The sequence below is a fragment of the Budorcas taxicolor genome, chromosome 2 (genome assembly GCF_023091745.1).
Source record: "Budorcas taxicolor isolate Tak-1 chromosome 2, Takin1.1, whole genome shotgun sequence".
Classification (NCBI taxonomy): domain Eukaryota; kingdom Metazoa; phylum Chordata; class Mammalia; order Artiodactyla; family Bovidae; genus Budorcas; species Budorcas taxicolor.
The window spans coordinates 135,032,779-135,053,422 of NC_068911.1; the positions used below are offsets into that span (position 1 = coordinate 135,032,779).

The window sequence follows — 20,644 nt, forward strand, 5'->3', positions numbered from 1 at the left end:
TTCTGCCATAAGGGTGGTGTCATCTGCATATCTGTTATTGATATTTCTCCCGGCAACCTTGATTCCAGCTTGTGCTTCATCCAACCTTTGCATGAGGTACTCTGCATAGAAGTTAAATAAGCAGAGTGATAATATACAGCCTTGACATACTCCTTTCCCAATTTTGAACCAGTCCATTGTTCTATTCTGGTTCTAACGGTTGCTTCTTGACCTGTATACAGATTTCTCAGGAGGCAGGTAAGGTGGTCTGGTATTCCCATCTCTTTCAGAATTTTCCACAGTTTATTGTGATCCACACAGTCAAAGGCTTTGGCATAGTCAATAAAGCAGAAGTAGATGTTTTTCTGGAATGCTCTTGCTTTTCCTATGACCTACAGATGTCAGCAATTTGATCTGATTTTAGAGCATTTATTTCTCTTTCTTATAATAACTCAGAAGAAAGAGGTTTCCTGTGCCTTTATAGATAATTCCTATCTTGAAACACTTTTGCAAGCATTCAATTGAGTCAACTCAATGACAACTGCAGTCCTAGGAAGTATCTTCTCAAATGCTTTACTCAGGCCATTGAGCAAGATGAAGGTGACTGCAAGACTGAGCCTTGTTAGTCAAGCCTGAATGGATGCCTCTCCTGGGTTGGTGCTGATACTTGGAGGTCAGCCTTCCAAAAGCTAAGGGCCCATGCCCCAGGAAAAAGCCAGAAGAGACCTGTGTTTTCACCCTTTTGCAGACCCCAGCACTATGGTTAGAAAGGGTCTCTCTAGTTGCTAGAGCAGACAGACAGGCAGGTGACTTCATTAATGGGGATAGTGGAATTCCAAGGTAAGGAGCTAGGAACCAACTCTGTTTCCTGGTTTCTGCTTATTCCTTTCTCACTGAATGTTTCTCAGCTCTTTGCCTATATGTTTTACACTCAGATTCCCCAAATGAAAGGATCTGATTGGGTGGCCAGTGGGCATATTTGTTGGACAGAGGTCTCGTGCCAGACAACCTCATGGCTAGGTCAGATGCTTGCCTATTCCTGGCTCAGTCATCTGAATTGAGGGTGCATGTGATATAAGGTACAAGGATGGCAACATCATCTGAGGAAATGCTATGAGTTAGCTGTTGGGAACAGAAGCTGTTACCTTTTAGAATAGCCACTGGGAACTCAATGAGCTTCATAAATGAAGTCTCAGACCCAACATCACACCCTGCAACCAATCAACCAGCAACACACACACCCCACCTCTGCCCCCGCGTTTTCTCTCTCTGCGCACAGACACACACACACACACACACACACACACACACACACACACACACACACATCTCATCCTCATTATTTCATCCTTCAGTTCAAAACATCATCATGTAGAGGGAGGAGGACTCTATGCAAGGCCAAAGACCTTCTATGAGCCATCAGCAACACCATACATTGCTTTGCAATATGAGTCTGGGTCAGAGGTTCTCGCATCTGACTAATTCAAAAGATTCACTTGATGAGCTTTTAAAAATTAAACCCCAAGTCCAACGCCAGAGATTCTGACTCAACATGTTGGAGGTGGGGCCCAAACTTTTGAAAAAGACTCTTTAGGTGGTGCTGATGACCAGCCAGTTTTGAGATCTCCTGCTCTAGCTCTCATCTTCACTTTTCTAGAAAGTACTGGGGCTTTTATTACTACTGTGAGCAGTTGTTCTTGCAGCTTTTCCTAGCTCTCTGCTGACTGTCCTGGCCTGCCAAAATGGGAAGGCCTGGTACCCTGTCAAATTTTCCATCTGCCCTAGTGGGCTGAGGCAGAACACCAACATCTCCTAATCTAGAAACCCACTGGTGCAGTTTCAATGATGGGAATTAAATTGCTCCTTGGAAAATTAGAAAAAATTAGTGGTCATTACCAAGCGGGTTTGAAACCTGTATAGGTATAATATTCAGGGGGTCATCACCAATCTGGGCTTGATAACCTAGAAATCTTGATAAGCCTAGAAATTCTGGCTAACATCTCTAAATTTTGGGATGGCTTTTGATTAGATATACAAAAGGACCAATATTAGTGAAATTTGCCATGGAGACATCAAGTAGCAGTGCAATGTGAAGTGAAAAATGTTTTATAGATCAGGTTTTAGTCCAAGCTTTGATTCTATAAAGAAGGAGCTTATACCTGGAACCATGAAGGATTGTTATAAAATTTGAGTTAGTGTACCTAAAGCAACTGGTACCTTATAAATGGTTGTCATTCTATTAAAAATATAACTATTTTTGATGCTTAAAATCATCTGAACAGAATAAGTCCTACAAATCCAGTGGTGTGACAGGATCAGCACTCAGGGACTTGTGAGAGCTGATTATGTATATCTTTTCCAAACTCCAAGTTCAGTGATATTATGTGACATGAAATCAGCCATGGTATCAGTATTTACACCATGGAAATTGGCAAATGTACATAGGTCAGGGCTTTTTTTCCCTAGAGGGCTAGTTGGTAGACACTTCCCAGCATACTACTGTAAAAAATCACAACCTCAGCAAAGAGCCAGCACCGGAAAATATGCACCTGACTTGCTCTTTTATTTTATATCTATGATTTGCATCCATATAACTAAACCAGGATTCTGCCCTCATGATTTTTTGCCCATAGATTACAAGCATTTTGTAAATATTATCTCATTATTTCTCACAACACCCTGGAGAGCTAGGGATGTTAAGTGATGCCTGAGGCAGCACAGGAAATCAATGGTGAAAAGCAGAACTAACTTAGTCTGTACTAACCACCTCTGCCACCCTTCCCACACATCATTATTGTCCAAACTGGCATAAAGACATGGGTTAATTCTTGCCTGGAAAATCCCATGGAGAGAGGAACGTGGTGGGCTGTATAGTCCATGGGGTTGCAAAGAGTCAGACACTATTTAGAGACTAATTCCCTGGTGGCTCAGAGTGCCTGCCCACAATGTGGGAGACCTGGGTTCAATCCCTGGCTCGGGAAGTTCCCCTGGAGAAGGAAATGGCAACTCACTCCAGTATCCTTGCCTGGAGAATCCCATGGATGGAAGAGCCTGGTGGGCTACAGTCCATGGGGTCGCAAAGAGTCGGACACGACTGAGCGAGCTCACTTCACTTCACTTCAACAACAAAACAATTACCAGTGGTACTTTAACCTCACAACCCAGATAGCCAGTCTCTCTACAGATTTGGTCCAAGTCCTTGATATGTGTGTTGTGCTGCGCTTAGTCACTCAATGGTACGCAACTCTTTGCGACCCTGTGGACTGTAGCCCGCCAAGCTCCTCTGCCCTTGGGATTCTCCCGCAAGAGTACTGGAGGGGGTTGCCATGCCGTCCTCCAGGGGATCTTCTCAACCCAGGGCTCAAAGCCAGGTCTCCCGCATTGCAGGCAGATTCTTTACCATCTGGGCCACCAGGGAAGCCTTTGGTCCTTGAGTACCAATCTGACTTCCCAGAATGGCTACCTTCTGCACTTGGAGGTTTTTCCTCAGGGCTGCTGATAGCCTTGTATTAATCAACTTTCCCACATTCTTTCTCCTTCTAGTCCAAAGACATGTGTTTGAAAAAACAGTTGACCAGAATTAGGATTCTGTTCTGACTTCAGCAGATGCAAGTGGCATTATAATCAACCAACTCATGTTATCTGTGACCCTTCCTCTGAACATTCCAAAGGCAGAGACCCAAGAGTTGTTTTTCTCTGAGGCATTATCTCCATAATACTTTGGGAAGGAATAAATAGCCCTAGTGGTGAACCATCTCTACAATGGCTCACCCTCTAATGGGTTTTCACATTCTAGAGTAATTTCCACTACCCTTTGATTGTGGATAGACCTAGTTTCCTGCTTCTAATGCATAGCGTAAGGCAAAATTGAGAGGATGTCACTTCCAAGATTAGATTACAAAAAGACCATGACTTCCATCTCGGGCCAGGGAGGGGAGGCAGGAGTCAAAGTGGGCCACATGAGAGGTGAACACTGTAAGGGACCCACGTCTCAGGCCGACAACTAGAAAGAAGATGTGGTACACATGCATGACGGAATATTACTCAACCGTTAAAAAGAATGAAATAATGCCACTTGCAGCAACATGGATGGACCTAGAGACTATCATACTGAGTTAAGTAAATCAGAGAAGAAGAAGCACTGTATGACATCCCTTATATGTGGAATCTTAAAAAAGAAATGGTACAAATGAACATACAAAACAAAAAGAGACTCACAGGCTTAGAGAAAAAAATTATGGTTGCTGGGGGGAAGAAAGGGAGGAAGAGATATTTAGGGAGTTTGGGATGGACCTGTACATACTGCTATATTTAAAATGGGTAACCGACAAGGACTTACTATATAGCATATGGAACTCCTCTCAGTGTTATGTGGCAGCCTGGATTGGAGGGGAGTTTGGAGGAGAATGGATGGATACATGCATAGGTATGGCTGAGTCCCTTTGCTGTTCATCTGAAACTATCACAACAGTGTTTGTTAATCAACTATACCCATACAAAATAAAAAGTTGTGGTTTTTTTTTAAATAAAAAGAAGCTGAGGCCTGCCAGAAGCCTTGTTATGAGCTTAGAAATGGATCTTCCTCCAATCGAGCCTTGAAATAACTGCAGCCCTGACCAACACCCTGATTACAGTCTTGTGAGAGACCTCAAGCTAGAGAATCAAGCTCAGCAGATCCAGATTCCTAACACACAGAAACTGTGAGATATTGAATATTTGCTGTTTTAACCTGTTGTGTTAGGGAGTGATGTGTTATACAACTACAGACAACTAATACAGTCCTCAACCAACAAGGAAAATGGTGGAATAGACACAATCACTGAATCTGCCACACAAACCACCTCCACATGTAGGGTCTAGCATACCTGACAGAATTTCAGCATGGCCCCCCTCTAATTCCCCTAATTCAATCTAGACATCTCTAACTTTCATTAATACTTGAAAGTCTGCCCTAGGGATCAAAATGTTCCCGTTTTTTGAATGATCCAACACTCCCAACTAAAGTGAAAAGAAGCCAAAGGCAACCTGGCCATTGGTAATCCCAAATCCTCAATGTTATAAAGTCACAAATTGTCTGGTAAAAGAGAGGCCAGAAAGTATATGCTAAAAGTTGCCCTTTCTGGTCTTGCGTGAGTAATTCCTGCAGCTGGAGCTTCACTACAACCACAGGATTGTGGCACTACGAAGGTGGCCATTTTCAAATCTGGCCTGACATCAGAATGAAATTCAACTAGATAAACCTGGGACTTGGCCAAGATAAGTAACATTTAAATAACTGGAGCCAATGAATAGTCATCACTTTTCTATGGAACCATATGACTATGATGTGAAGAAATAAAAGCCTTTGTTGTTTTAAAGGGCAGAGACAATTGGAAGTTTTGCAGCAGACGATTACAAAATTTTCCACCCTTAGCTTTCCAAGGAAGATACCAGTTAGTGGCTTTGGGAGTTGGGTGTGGAAGGTGTTACTTGGAAAAGACAATTAAATTGATTCTGAACAGATGTGAACAAATGTTACTCCATCCATCACAGAGCCTAAAACAGAATATTTAGCCCCCTACACGATGAGCTTACTTTTCTAAACTACTCCATGTTATTACTTAGCTCCTTGAAATCAGCATTCTATGTCAGATGAGGCACAGAAAGCTACCACACCTCTCTCATAAACAGTGAATTTTTATTTTCCAGATAATTTTGGAGTGGTTTTTTTAAAAATCCTCCTAAAAACACAAAACACTCCCCCCAAAATTGGCCTTTGCTTCTGTTTTTTGCGCTTGTCTACCTGAGTCAGAGCAAGACTCTCATCTGTGATACAGTTCATCAAGATAAATGGGGATGGGTTTTCTGCATCTAATACACAGATTGTTTTAAAAAACATTTCATTTGTCCCTTGAATTTTTAAAAGGCTATTTTCCCCCCTCTTAAAAAAAAAATTATCCCTATTACCTCATCAGGCAGCTGTCTGAGGCTACGAGGAGAAGCTCATAACTAAATTGGTTTTAGCTGTATTTAAGACAGTATTTTATCCTGTCGGTTTTCATTTTATTACATGACAGTGCTTGCAATTTCTCCCTCAATAAGCAAAGATAACTTAGATCAGTGGCCTGATGAATAAGCATGAAAATTTGATTTAGAAAAGGAGAATATCCTGGAGCTCACAGAGAGAAAAAAGGATTTCCAACCCCCCACCACACACACATTTTAAATGACAAAGCAAAGAAGCTGCATTGTCTTTAAACAGCATCTTTCAATGCAATCAATATCAAGGCTCCCCAATGTTAAGTGATAAGAATAATAATTTAGAAAGAAAAAGAGGAGCCCTTGAAAAATACAAAGGGAGAAGAAAATATGTTTAAAGAAAATATTATTAATCTTTCATATTACCTTGAGGCAGACTGCCCAAAAGAAAAAGAAAAAAAACAAAAAAAGTCCTGGGTGTGAAGGGAAAACTGATCCTTTGGAAGAAAAAAGACGAGGATTCCTGTTGAGGACCAGATGGAGAATGTGAGCAGTCTGACACCCTACCTTGGCCTAAATGATTCAACCTTCCAGGCCCATTAACAAGAGTGGAGGACAAAGAACTGTGAAGTGGAAGAACAGATTCCCCATAAAGCAGTAATAGAAAAAAAGAAAAACAGAGGAGGCCAAAGTCTCCTATGGAAGGGAACCCAATTAATTGTCTTCGGTTTCAGGATCAGTCTTTTCTTGCTGGAGAAGAGGCTCACTCCGGGCAGCAGAGACAGCAACTTCTAACTTCTGCAAACTTGCATCCTGATCAGAATCCCTCAGGGCTCTAGCGCCTGGAACTGAGCTGGCAGGAGGAAGGGCTAGGCCAGGAGTAACGTTTTTTAAGGCAGAGGATTGGGGGAGGGCGGAGAAGGAGTGTCACAGAGAAGATTTTTCCTTGCTTAGCATGTCACTTTGCTGCATGGGAATTCATGCTATTCCTCGCGGTCCGGTGAGAGGGTAGGAACATCCCCCACCTCCACCCGCTGTAACTTCTGATTTCGCTGTGAGTAACCAGAGAGCGCGCGCCAGGGCCCAGTGCCTTCAGCGGGGCGAAGATTTGATCGAGAACAAAAGAACGCTTGCCAATCAGAAAACGCTACCCGAGAACAAGGATAACTTCTCTTTGTGTTTTGGAAACTCTTTAATTAGCAAATGGCTTTGGTTTATAATATGCATTAAAACTTTTCTACGCAGATTCCAAGAATCAAATCATTGCTTCTGCGACGAAGGTGGGACTCCCAAGGGCCACACGCCGCAGAACTAAAGAAAATAGGCAATTAAATACTCGCTGTAAACCTGTACAGTGTTCTGGGCACTCGGCCGTAGGTTTTTTTTACAATAATTTCCCGCACTAGTTTTCTTACGATTTCACTAAAGCTATACCAAATCCCTAGACTCTGGGCCGTGCGTGCGGGCAGGGTGGCCTGAAGCCTGAGTCCCCCGCGCCCGCCGCTCGTCGGCCCTGTCCCCTTGGAGGGGTCGACACTTCCTCCTGCCTTAAGCCGGCCCCCTCCGCCCGACTCCTATTTCTCTTCAGCCTCGGCCCCTCCTCCTTTTTACAACCCGGAGAGGGGGTGAGCGGGGATTGTGGCCTCACGTGGTCTAAGTCTGCCGAGAGAAAAGCAATCCGCGAGGCGCACCCATTTCTTGCCCCATTCCGAACCCCACATTTAGGATCCTGTCACCTAAAAGCCCCCCGCCAAATCCAGCATTTTCAGCCCAAGGAGTGCTAAACACGACTCCGGGTCGCGTCTCTCTCCGGGGAGGCGCTACTCTTATTCTCAACCTCTCCATGCAAAAGCCTTGCCCGGTGCGCCCTTCTGTTCAGGAATCTGTATTTTAGTGTACCCGGAACACTAAGGAACAAATATTTCAAGCAAATTCCCTTTCTGGTGCGCTTCTCTACCCCCTCCCCCCAGTGAATTCAGGGTAAAAGTTTTTCTTAACTTTTCCCTCCCAGCCCCCTGCCCCTCCCCTCAGGAATCCGCCCAGAGCTCCGCAGACCTAGCCTCTCTCGTTCCCTTGCCCGCCCCTTCCGACTTCCACCCAATCCGAAGGCAGTCACACAGAAAACAAAGGCTGCTATTGGGCCTCCCTGGAGCTCGAGGGCCCGCCCCCGGAGTGGTTTGTGAATGGGGGGAGGGGAGGGGGCGGGGCGGTCCGGAACCCTGAGAGCCCGACGCTTCTTCTGTGGAGTTGCGCGGCTCCGAGGCGTTACTCTGCGCTCCCTCCCGGCGGGCAGCGCTCCGTCACCGCTCAGAGTTGCGCGGGGCTGGAGAGGCCAGGCCCAGGCCGCGGGCACCAGGACCTCGCAGCCTCGGACGCAGTGTGACTGGATTTCTTAAAAGAACTCGCCGAGCTCTTGGCTCCAAGACGCCGATCGGACTCAGAGCGAGAATTAGCCGTTTGGCTGAAAGTTGGAGCCAAGCTTCTGGGGCTGAAGAAGGAGCAAGGAGCGGAGAAGGAGGCGAAGGAGGAGGCGGCGGCGAGCGGAGCCTCGAGGAGAGAAGGCGGAGCAGCACCGTTGAGGCGGCGGCTTTGGCTAGCAAGCGGGGCGCCGGGCTCTCGCCTGCCGGGGGCCAGACTTAGTGTGGGGGTGCGGCGCGCGCCCTATTGAGCTCAGTGAGTCGGGAGACTTGGGCAAACTTTGAAGGGTAACCGGAGACGCTTGTTGCTCCTCGCCGCAGAAAAAGCCGCACCGTTACGTCGCATCAAGAGGAGAAGGCGGCCCCCATCTGCGCCCCCAGCCCAGCGAGACGAGTTTGGACCCCCGGCGGCTGCGCCAGTGCTGGGCGGAGGCGGCGGCGCCCCCGTGGCGGGAGCACCCCAGCTGCAGCGCCCTCTGTTCCGCGCCGCCCACGGCCCAGCCCCGGCGCCGGGAGGACTCTCATGCGCCCGGCGCAGCGGCGCCTCCCCGGATCCCAGCCTCTCCCGGCTGCCTGGTCGCGTTTCTCGGGCTGAGAGTGCCGCTGCACCCGCGGCCGGCGATGCGGGGCTCCTGCGCGGCGGTGTCGCGCTTGCCTCTGGACCTTTGCACCCTGGTGCTGGCGCTGTTGGGCGCACTGCCCGCGGGCGCCGGGGCGCAGCCGTACCACGGAGAGAAGGGCATCTCAGTGCCAGACCACGGCTTCTGCCAGCCCATCTCCATCCCTCTGTGCACGGACATCGCCTACAACCAGACCATCTTGCCCAACCTGCTGGGTCACACGAACCAAGAGGAGGCGGGCCTCGAGGTGCACCAGTTCTACCCGCTGGTGAAGGTGCAGTGTTCTCCCGAGCTGCGCTTCTTCCTCTGCTCCATGTACGCACCCGTGTGTACGGTGCTCGACAAGGCCATCCCTCCGTGCCGCTCTCTGTGCGAGCGTGCCCGCCAGGGCTGTGAAGCACTCATGAACAAGTTCGGCTTCCAATGGCCTGAGCGGCTGCGTTGCGAGAACTTCCCCGTGCACGGCGCTGGCGAGATCTGCGTGGGCCAAAACACGTCGGACGGCTCCGGGGGCGCGGGCGGCGGCCCCACCGCCTACCCTACCGCACCCTACCTGCCCGACCTGCCCTTCACCGCGCTGCCTCCGGGGGCCGCCGACGGCCGGGGCCGCTCCGCTTTCCCCTTCTCGTGCCCCCGCCAGCTCAAGGTGCCCCCCTACCTGGGCTACCGCTTCCTTGGCGAGCGCGACTGCGGCGCCCCTTGCGAGCCGGGCCGAGCCAATGGCCTTATGTACTTTAAGGAGGAGGAGAGGCGCTTCGCCCGCCTCTGGGTGGGCGTGTGGTCTGTGCTGTGCTGCGCCTCGACTCTCTTCACCGTGCTCACCTACCTAGTGGACATGCGGCGGTTCAGCTACCCGGAGCGGCCCATCATCTTCCTGTCAGGCTGCTACTTCATGGTGGCCGTGGCGCACGTGGCCGGCTTCCTGCTGGAGGACCGCGCGGTGTGCGTGGAGCGCTTCTCCGACGACGGCTACCGCACGGTGGCGCAGGGCACCAAGAAGGAGGGCTGCACCATCCTCTTCATGGTGCTCTACTTCTTCGGCATGGCCAGTTCCATCTGGTGGGTCATCTTGTCGCTCACTTGGTTCCTGGCGGCCGGCATGAAGTGGGGCCACGAGGCCATCGAGGCCAACTCGCAGTACTTCCACCTGGCCGCCTGGGCGGTGCCCGCTGTCAAGACCATCACCATCCTGGCTATGGGCCAGGTGGACGGGGACCTGCTCAGCGGGGTGTGCTATGTGGGCCTGTCCAGCGTGGACGCGCTGCGGGGCTTCGTGCTGGCGCCCCTGTTCGTCTACCTCTTCATCGGCACGTCCTTCCTGCTGGCGGGCTTCGTGTCTCTCTTCCGCATCCGCACCATCATGAAGCACGACGGCACCAAGACCGAGAAGCTGGAGAAGCTGATGGTGCGCATCGGCGTCTTCAGCGTGCTCTACACGGTGCCGGCCACCATCGTTCTGGCCTGCTACTTCTATGAGCAGGCCTTCCGCGAACACTGGGAACGCACCTGGCTCCTGCAGACGTGCAAGAGCTACGCGGTGCCCTGCCCGCCCGGCCACTTCCCTCCCATGAGCCCCGACTTTACCGTCTTCATGATCAAGTACCTGATGACCATGATCGTCGGCATCACCACTGGCTTCTGGATCTGGTCGGGCAAGACCCTGCAGTCGTGGCGCCGCTTCTACCACAGACTCAGCCACAGCAGCAAGGGCGAGACTGCGGTATGAACCCCGGCCCCTCCCCCACCCTTCCTTCCCGCCGCCGGGGGTGGGAAAGGGGCGGTAGGGAAAGAACTGCGGGGTGGGGGGACTTGTTTCTGGAACCTCCTTCCGCTCCAGTGAGAAGTCACCTGGAAATGAGAAGATATATGTAGATATATGTGGGTTGGGAAAAGAGGCCTGGGTGGAAAGACGGTTTGGATGAAAAGACTTCTGGCAAAGACTTGCAGGATGATGCTGGTGATGGTAACAGTGATGTTAATCATGTGCGGTACGGGCCGCCTTGGGCCTGTCGGAAAAGATTGAGATCAGAAGGTTGCTGTGAGTTCTTCCCGGCTCTGGGCCGAACTGGGACTGTGAGCGATTTCCCTGCTGCAAGACAAGTGGCCTGTCCTCACTCCTGTGAGGCCCGGGTGAAAGGTACAGCTGTCTGAGGCCGCTGCTTTGTTAGGAAAAGGGAGGACACCCTGCAGTGTCCTTGTCAAGCGGTGGTCAAACCATAATCTCTTTTCACTGGGGCCAAACTGGAGTCCAGATGGGTTAATTTCCAGGGTCAGACATTACAGTCTCCACCTCTGCCTCCTCCCCGCCTGTTTTTCTTCCTCTACTCCTTTCAAGTCTTGTAAAATAAGCATTTTGAAGTCTTGGGAGGCCAGCCTCCTAGAATCCTGATGTGAGGATGCAAAAGAAATGACAACATTTTGCAACAAGGAAAAGGAGGCAAGTAGTAGGTATTTCTACTACTTTTTTATTTTCTGGGGAAGCAGAAGGAAGAAAGAAGGCTGTTTTATTTGGTTTAATATCCTGAAAAGAAGTGATGACTTGTTGCTTTTCAAAACAGGAATGCATTTTTTCCCTTGTCTTTGTTGTAAGAGACAAAAGAGGAAACAAGTGTCTCCCTGTGGAAAGGCACAACTGTGAAGACAGCAACTTTTATAGGCAAAGCAGCGCAAATCTGAGGTTTCCCTTTGGATGTTAATTTGGTTGTAATAAACATTCCTTTTTAAGGAAAAGTGAAGGGCGGTGTGCTTCCATACCCCTTTCTGTCAGAGGTACTGACTTGGCTAAAGGAAATGCAAGGGGTTTTGCTGTGTTTAAGTAAATTTAATTCAGAACACATGATCCAACAGGCTCTGTTAAAACATTCAGGGAAATCTCTCCCTTCATTTTCTTTTTCTTCCCTTAAACCTGCATTTAGGTTTTGTTTCGATTTTTTTTTCCCTCCAATTTGAATCCTTCAAGATAAAAGGAGAAGCATAATGCCTTTAGCCTCATAATAAAGGAATGTTAAATTTTTTAAAAAGTCAAAGGAGCATTTTGTCCTGTTTTCTTTGTTCCATAAATCCGTTTATAAAATATCATGTGTATGCTGACCCTGTCTTTGTGTGGCTGGGTGGGGAGGTGACCTGCAGAAATGACAGTGAGTGAAGAGGACAGTTCAAACCATGGGCCCCATTTTTAAGGAAAGTCATTAAAAGAAGGTAAACTTCAAAGTAAGTCTGGAGTTCTTTGAAATGTGCTGGATGACTTAAATTTATTAATCTTAAATCATGTACCTTTTTTTCCGCTATAATAGGACTCCAATTCCTTTGCATAATGGTCTAAAGCTGAACAGAGAATCATGGGAGCTAACCTTTACTCCACCTTTGACATCACCCTCCAATCCAGCAACACTATCCTGTTTCTCAAAACAGTCTTTAAATGCTGTTTGAAACCGTTTTTAAATCATAGAGGGTACTACGAGAGTACAAGTTGCTTTATACATGTAACGTTCAGTTGAGTGAAGCTGCTTTTTATATTAAAGTTTAACATTGACCTTATGTTTCTTAAACCTCCAAAACTGTCTCATTTGTCAGATTTTTAAAACTCCCACTACACAGTTTTTGGCATCTTTTGTGTTATATCTCTTGCATGTGAAATTTGTAAAATAGAGATGAGTGCAGTATGTATATTTTGTAAATCTCCCATTTTTGTAAGAAAATATATATTGTATTTATACATTTTTACTTTGAATTTTTGTTTTGTTTTGCCTTTTAAAGTCTACAAGGAAGCCCCACTTTATCACATGTACAGATCACAAATAAATTTTTTTTAAATACAAAGTGAACGTTTATTTAGTTTATAGTTCCTATATAAGCCAAAGAACAGAATTTTGTATTATGGAAAGATGGTATGGAGGGACATCCACTGAATATGTCCCTCATAAAAGAAGATGTTATATATATGAAGGTCTTTTATCCTTGCCTTTTAAAATACAGAGTTTAATGAATGCCTTAACTGTCCTTTAATTTTTTTTTTCTGTTGTTGTTGCTTCCTGCCTCTTTCCCACCACCCCAGTGCACACACACCCCTAAGCATTTTCACATCCTGCCCTGAATCATCTACTGAAGATACAGAATAAGCATCTCTTTTAGAGAGGTGCTATCTGATCCATGTTTTTACTACCCTTCAGGCATGGAGTCCGTATCTGAAAGAGGACTAGACATTTTTGGTCCACTTTTCTGGAGATATTTTCCTTGGGGAGAATTCTGTGAATGTTTTTTTTCACTGGTCGGTGTCTTTATATTCTAAGGCCCCTTACTTGAATTGTTAGGGCTTAAATCCTTTGGGTTCAGGTGACTGGAAGGTCTGTAGTTGATTCCAGAGATTATAATGGGAGCATTGCTCTGGGAGCCTCCCCGGCTGTAGGCTTCACTCTCCCTTCTAGGTCAACTGAGCTGGAGGTCAAGTGATTCCCCGAGGTGGCAGTGACTCAGCAGCTCCAGCTGTAATAGACTCCACGCCTGACCCCTGCATGGCCTCAGAAGCCACTGAAACTATTCTTTCCTCTTGCCGGGGAGGCTAACTTTGGAATCAGATTAGACGAAGAAGCCTTCACTATCCAGGCACTTTGATATTCAACAGTCCCTCAGGGAAATGATAAAGGCATTCTAAATACTTCCATTTTCAAGCCTCACCAGATTCTTTTTTACCCACTTTAATTCAGGTGTCTGTCTAGAGTCCACTCATTCTCCGCAGCGATCACAGCAATGGACAGGACGCTGCTGTTTCTCCTGCCCTCCCTCAGCTCTACATTTCTGCACTTCTAAAGCTCAACAGAAACAGTTCTGTTTTTGTTTTAATTAACAGGCTCACACACACATGGCTGGTGTGTTTTACAAACACAGGGAATAAAAACCAGTGACAGACAGTCCTCACCAGGAGGAGGAAGGCGTGCGGCTACACAGTGTGTGCTAAGCAGCTTTAAGATCCTCCTGGGTTTTGAACATCACAATGGGTGTGAGGTCATCTTAAACTGTGAAGATTTTGGCGGCTAGGGAAGAAAAAAAAAAAAGAAGACTTCAAGTCTCTTAAGGTTTATCTAGTTTTTGCTCATAAAATGACACCTTTTAGGTTAAAGCATGCCTCTTTTAACACCACACTAATACTGCCTGTTAAGAATGTTTTCTTTTAGAGTCAATGGAAGGCTCCCAATGGGGTTTTTGCTCTCAAATTAACTGCTAAAGGCACTTAGACCCTTCTGTGGGGAGAGCGAGGTGGTTGTTCCTGTAAATGTGTCCCCTTCCTCTAGTCAGCACGGCCTCGTCCTTCAGCGCTCTCGCAGATTGAAGAGCACTGGTCTTTAGTGAGGGAACAAAGACTGTGTATGAATAAATTACTACCTGCTCTTTCGAAAGCAAAGATGAAAGTGTTCTGTTTCGTTCCTTTCACACTGTGGTGCGTCCTAAGGTAGCAGATTCTTACCTAAGAATTTTAGAGGCTCAAGGATCTTTCAGGAGGTGCATCTTCGCAGAAAATAGGTGAAAGAGAGAGTGTGTATGGAAGGGCATGTGTGGAGCTGAGGAGAAACACTGGTGGGAGTTTGGTGTTAATCCCTATGTGAGGAGCAGAAAGACTTGTGAAAATTGACTTCAGTTTATCAAACAAAATTAGTCTATACAATATGCAACATCTAGTCTTTTAAAGTAGGTTTGTGAGAAATCTTGACGAGAAACAAATAAAAGCCCTATTGACAACATCTTACCCATGAAAGGTAGGTTGTTTTTTTTTAATGTGCTTGATAGAAAATAGTGATATTAGCAATAGTGATATTAGTTCTCTGGACAGAACTACAGGAGTCTAACAGCTGTAGGTTTGAACCCTGAAATTATACTGGGAAATTCTCTTCTAACTCTCCCATCTTTAATTTCACTGAAAAGGCAGGTGGCTATTTATAGATGGTATATTTTTATGTATGCATATGTGGACGGTGAGTAACAGTCTACAGGGCTTCAAGAAATCCTACATGTGGGTCTGTTCTATTTTTCTCTCATTTCACTCTCAGTGACATTAATGTAAATTGATAAAACTTGGTTCTTCAACTCTTACTTTTCAACCTGTAACATTTCTTACCTCTGAATCTATATTCCTCAAATTTCATACAAAAGTAAACTAGTTAAAAGGGTACCATTAAAATGTCAAGTCTTTGGTAAATACACATTGTGCCTCTTACTCTCTGGTTGAAAAAAAATTGTTCTAATTGGAATTTTCTCAATTAGCACCACAGTGGTGGAAAAAAGGAATTTTGACCAAGACAATTGTTTATTATAAGTGATCCAGCCCAAGAAGTACTAACCAAGCAGCCACTATAGAAAAGGTGCTATACCAGGGTCTGGAGGGATTCAGGATAAAAAAAGACACTCCACCTGAAGTAACCTGGAGCCTAATTCAGGGTGAATGAGCACAGCCTCCCCAGTGGAGGAATAAGTAAATAATTATCTTTCTAGACAGAACGTGGTAAATCATCACAGAGGCTCAAATGTTATTTGGAGTAATATTACTTGACATTTGGTGGCATTTACTGTTTTAAAAGCTGCTTTCACACTCATTATTTGACTTTATCCTCAAAATTATTGTAACAATCTTATGACATGGAATAAATTCTATTATAAAAATGAAGAAGCTGAGGAGCTTAGTGTGTTGAAGTGACACGGGAAGAGAAAGGGATCACATCCCATCCTTAGATTCTGAGCTCAGCCCACTTTCTGTAACATGTCACATAACCCCTCTCTAAAGGTACTATGAGGGTGAGTCATGGGAAGGACGCTTCTAATGGCAGAGGGTGGGTATCCAGAAAGACTGCCTTTCCCAAGAACTCAGATTATGTGATTCTCCATAATTTTCATCCTCTTAGATCAGTTCCTTCATCTCTGGAGGCCTTTCTTTCATTAGCTGATGAAGATGACATCTGAGATGAAGACCTTCCTCCAGGGGCCTGTGATTCCATGCAGCCATTATGAAGGCTGAACTGACTCATCCATTTGTGGACTGTCCACGGCTATTTTGAAATCCCAGACTAGTTGTTTTACCCTCCTGTAGACCAGTGTGTCCCACCTCTCAGCCAGCCAAGCCAGTGTGTGCTCAGTGAAGGAAAATGAACTTCCCATTGGCCTTTTTAAAAGCCCAATTCAAAAAGTAAGATCATCACTGTATTACTGTACACTGAAGTCAAAATACAAGTTTGCTGCTGCTGCTGCTGCTGCTAAGTCACTTCAGTCGTGTCCAACTCTGTGGGACCCCATAGGGGGTCAGCCCACCAGGCTCCCCTGTCCCTGAGATTCTCCAGGCAAGAACACTGGAGTGGGTTGCCATTTCCTTCTCCAGTGCATGAAAGTGAAAAGTGAAGGTGAAGTTGTTCAGTCATGTCCGACTCTTAGCTACCCCACGGACTGCAGCCCATCAGGCTCCTCCGTCCATGGGATTTTCCAGGCAAGAGTACTGGAGTGGGGTGCCAAGTTAGGGGGCTATCTAATCTCTTGAGCTAGCTACCGTGCCTTTCCTCATGCCTGTTTGTAGCAATTGCTTTCTGCCACTGGAAGCATGCCTTCCTCAACACCAAAGGGCTATGTTGAATCATATCTTCCTGGTTTCTTTCAAAGACCACATCCATATTTCCTGGTTGGCTGCAATCTTCTATCTTGGAATTCCCATTACTGGATATTTCACAGCCAAGTCAACATTCTACGTGGCTGAAATAATACGACAAAGTTTTTGATTCTGAACAGTTATACCAGCCAAAACCTTAAATGCTTCTCTAGGTCATAGTCCCTAAAGCCTCTTTCAGAAGTCTTCAAACTAACAAAATAAAACTGAAGCTACTGTGAGGGATTCCATCGTGCCTTGGCTGGGGGTCTACCTCACTTTGGAATGGTCCTTTTGGGGAGCTCAAGTCCACCTCTTTTGCTATTGACCTTCCTTTAAACTGCTTCCCACCTACAAATCTATTTCTGTGGTATAACCCAGGCATCAGTTCAGCTTTGAGTTCAAGAAGTGGGTCTCCAAGAGATGGGCATATCAGAAGCAAGAGAGGGCATTTAGAAGACAGAAACAAAGGGAGGAAGAGTAAGGAGATAAAGCGCCCTATACTCCGTGAATGGAAACAAACTGCTCAGCTGGTTTCAGTAAGACAACCTAATATTACTCACTCTTAGAAAAAGTGATCCTTCAACTTCAGCGTGGTCTTGCAGACTCTGGAGGACAATTCACTGAACGAGAAAAGCATCTTGGGGAGGGTATGGTGGGATAGCAAATAGGAAGTGTAATAACCAATAATGAAACATGTGTGGCATAACCTAGCACCAGTTATATATTTTCATTTCCAAAGGAAAACAAATGGCATGTAGCATTTAGTTCCAGATTCCAAATCTGGGATAACTGGAAGGAGAGATGAGTGGCAGCTGGTCCCTGAGTTGCTTTTTGCAGCAGACGTACAGAATAAGCCCTCGAGTTAAAATCAGGGATTATCTTCAATGCCAACAAATCATTTCTTGAGGACCTAGGACATGCCAGATGCTATGCCAGGCCCTGGGTATAGCAGACTGACTTCTGGAAATTGTTATCCTGAGTCTTAGCCAGAACTAAGCACACACTTCTTACCTCACATATTTCCCACCCCAGCCTCTAGAATAGGGAATAGGCCAGAAAAACCATTCTTAGTGTTTACAAATTCTTTCTCCTCACTGTACCAAAGTACAATAAGTGGTTAATGGTATCTTGATCACGCTCTGAAGATGGAGAAACTGATGCGGCTAAAAGCAGCTTGAGTGTCACAAGTAAACAAAAGCCAGGCCATAGTGAAGGACACACTCATGATTCCCAAAGACCCTGAATGTGGCCATCTTTTCCACCAGAGCAGTGTGCTTCAAGATATGATGTGGCCAGAGGAAAGGGACCATAGGAGGTCAGGGGAGTGATGGGTGATTTCCCAGCTTTGGGAAAAGGAGCATGATTACCCAAACACATTGCCAAGAGCAGTGAAGGCTGGCTCTTTGTACTTTGTTGATATCATCATTGTCTTTATCATTGCTAACATGTATTAAATATTGGCCATGTGCTAAGCTCTATGTACAATACAGCACAGTATAGCAGTTAAGATAATCCACACACAGCCCAGAACCACAGTACTTGACACCTAATAAGTGATGGATAAATGTCAGCATTACTATTATTAATATATAATTATTTCATTTATTCTTCACAATAACTCTGAGAGGTAGGTATCATCCCCACCACCACCACCACCCCCGCCCTCAGTTTACAGGCTCTGAAAGGTAAGCCTCAAAGCCGAAAATTTATATAGCCATGCCCCCAGTCACCCAGCTACAGATATTTACTGAGGTCTCAAAATCTTCTAAGCATCATTCTTTTTAATTTAAACCAGGATTGAAGTGAGCGTAAGCAATGAGAATAAGTTACATCAGGACAGAATGGAATCAAGCAGGACTTTTGCAGTGCTAGTCCCAGGAAGTGTTTGTTTGTTTTGGTTTTTTAGTGAGAAGCAGAAGACTCATAAGTGCTATTTAAATTCTGAGGGCTGGATGCCCCCTTGTTATTGCCTGAGTTTCTAATTTGTGGTTCAAGGGCCTGGCAGCAAGAAGGAACCTGTGGAAATGCTTCCCAAACCACTCCCCACCCCAGATGCAGCCCCTCAAAAGGCTGGTTTGAGTCCCTCCAGAGGCTTCCTCAACCTTCCGTGCCAGTTCCAGCCTGAGAGTTGGGACAGGGGCTTAGAGGGAAGACTCCTGCTCCTTGCTAACCAGGGGTCAGTGAGTGGGAGCATAAGGACAACAGCGTTCGTGTGGCAGAGACCCCCTTCCTAAAGCCCTATTGCAAGAATCACAGGAGCCTCCACAGTACTGTTATCATGGATATTATATCAGTGTTATCATATCAAAATGATAATACGGTAGCTTACTCTGTGCAGGTTCTTTGTGAAGCACCTGCATTAACTCGATCTATACAACAACAGTATGAGTTGGAAACTATTCTTTTTCTCATTTTATAGGCTCTCAGTATGGGATTCTGGAATCTCACTGAGCATCAGAATTGAATAAGAGAGCACGTGAGGAAGCATCCTACCCTAAATACCCTTGTATTGTCTCCAGGTTACAGAAGGGGCAACTGAGGCACAGAGAATTGATCTGGGCCTTAAGGATGTAGTGCATGTGTGCATGTTAAGTCACTTTAGTCATGTCCAACTCTTTGAGACCCCATGGACTAGCCCTTCAGGCTCCTCTGTCCATGGGATTCTCCAGGCAAGAATACTGTTGTGGGTTGCCATGCCTTCCTCCAGAGGATTTTCCCAAACCAGGGCTCAAATCTGCATCTCTTATTATGTCTCCTGCATTGGCAGGCGGGTTCTTTACCACTAGCACCACCTGGGAAGCCCTTAAGATGTTCAGTTCAGTTCAGTTCAGTCGCTCAGTCGTGTCCGACTCTTTGCAACCCCATGAATCGCAGCACGCCAGGCCTCCCTGTCCATCACCAACTCCCGGATTCACCCAAACACACGTGCATTGAGTCAGTGATGCCATCCAGCCATCTCATCCTCTGTCGTCCCCTTCTCCTCCTGCCCCCAAACCCTCCCAGCATCAGGGTCTTTTCCAATGAGTCAACTCTTCGCATGAGGTGGCCAAAGTACTGGAGTTTCAGCTTTAGCATAAGTCCCTCCAATGAACACCCAGGACTGATCTCCTTTAGAATGGACTGGCTGGATCTTCTTGCAGTCCAAGGGACTCTCAAGAGTCTTCTCCAACACCACAGTTCAAAAGCATCAATTGTTCAGCGCTCAGCCTTCTTCACAGTCCAACTCTCACATCCATACACGACCACTGGAAAAACCATAGCCTTGACTAGATGGACCTTTGTTGGCAAAGTAATGTCTCTGCTTTTGAATATGCTGTGTAGGCTGGTCATAACTTTTCTTCCAAGGAGTAAGCGTCTTTTAATTTCATGGCTGCAATCACCATCTGCAGTGATTTTGGAGCCCCCAAAAATTGAGGCATATTTTAGGTCGTTTCCCCCTTGGAGTGCTCTTTAACAAAACGAGATTGAGTGGAAAGAATGAAAACAATTCCAGGGACTGTAGTTCAATTCTTCTTCCTCCCACACCTTGCTCTGAAAAGTGTGAATTCTCAGGGAACACTCTGTTTGTTGTTGCTGTTCTTTAATAAAAAAATAAAACAGCAAAAATAAATCCAGTGCATTTGCAGAGAAAGAAGTAAGAGAGCAGTGCCTCTGCCCTGACGGTGAACATCAGGAGCTCTGAGCCCACTGCACCTCCCCTGCCACATTTCTGCAGGCTTACGACATGCCCCTGTGAGATAACTGGATTTCCGACCGGGAGAAGAGTGTAGTCATAGGGGACTTCATAGCAGAAACTGGTAAATAAGAAACACAAACGGTTTTGCCCAGTGCAATTATCTGCCAATCTTCTCATCAAACCCTGATAGTTAGATATAAGGAGAATCCAGACCCTCTTCATTAGTTTATGGGACTAGGTGAGCTTCAGATTGCTTAGAAATTAAACAGTCTCACAGAAAATCAAGTCATGCATAAAAGAAATGAAAGGTAGGTGGTGGTGGTGGTGGTGGTTGTGTGTGTGTGTGTGTGTGCACACGCAGACTATTGTAAAT

General features: G+C 46.3%; 1 protein-coding gene across 1 annotated transcript; it reads left to right on the forward strand.

Annotated features, from left to right (window-relative positions):
- The first annotated feature begins 8,208 nt into the window (after nt 1-8,208).
- Nucleotides 8,209-12,750, forward strand: FZD7 (frizzled class receptor 7). The gene has a single exon (XM_052663802.1). It carries the CDS (start codon nt 8,976-8,978, stop codon nt 10,698-10,700), a length of 1,725 nt encoding a protein of 574 aa, XP_052519762.1. The 5' UTR covers nt 8,209-8,975; the 3' UTR covers nt 10,701-12,750.
- Nucleotides 12,751-20,644: the final 7,894 nt, after the last annotated feature.

What these genes read in the sequence shown, in the direction of transcription:
- FZD7 (XM_052663802.1), top strand. Translation starts at nt 8,976, where the DNA reads ATGCGGGGCTCCTGCGCGGCGGTGTCGCGCTTGCCTCTGGACCTTTGC.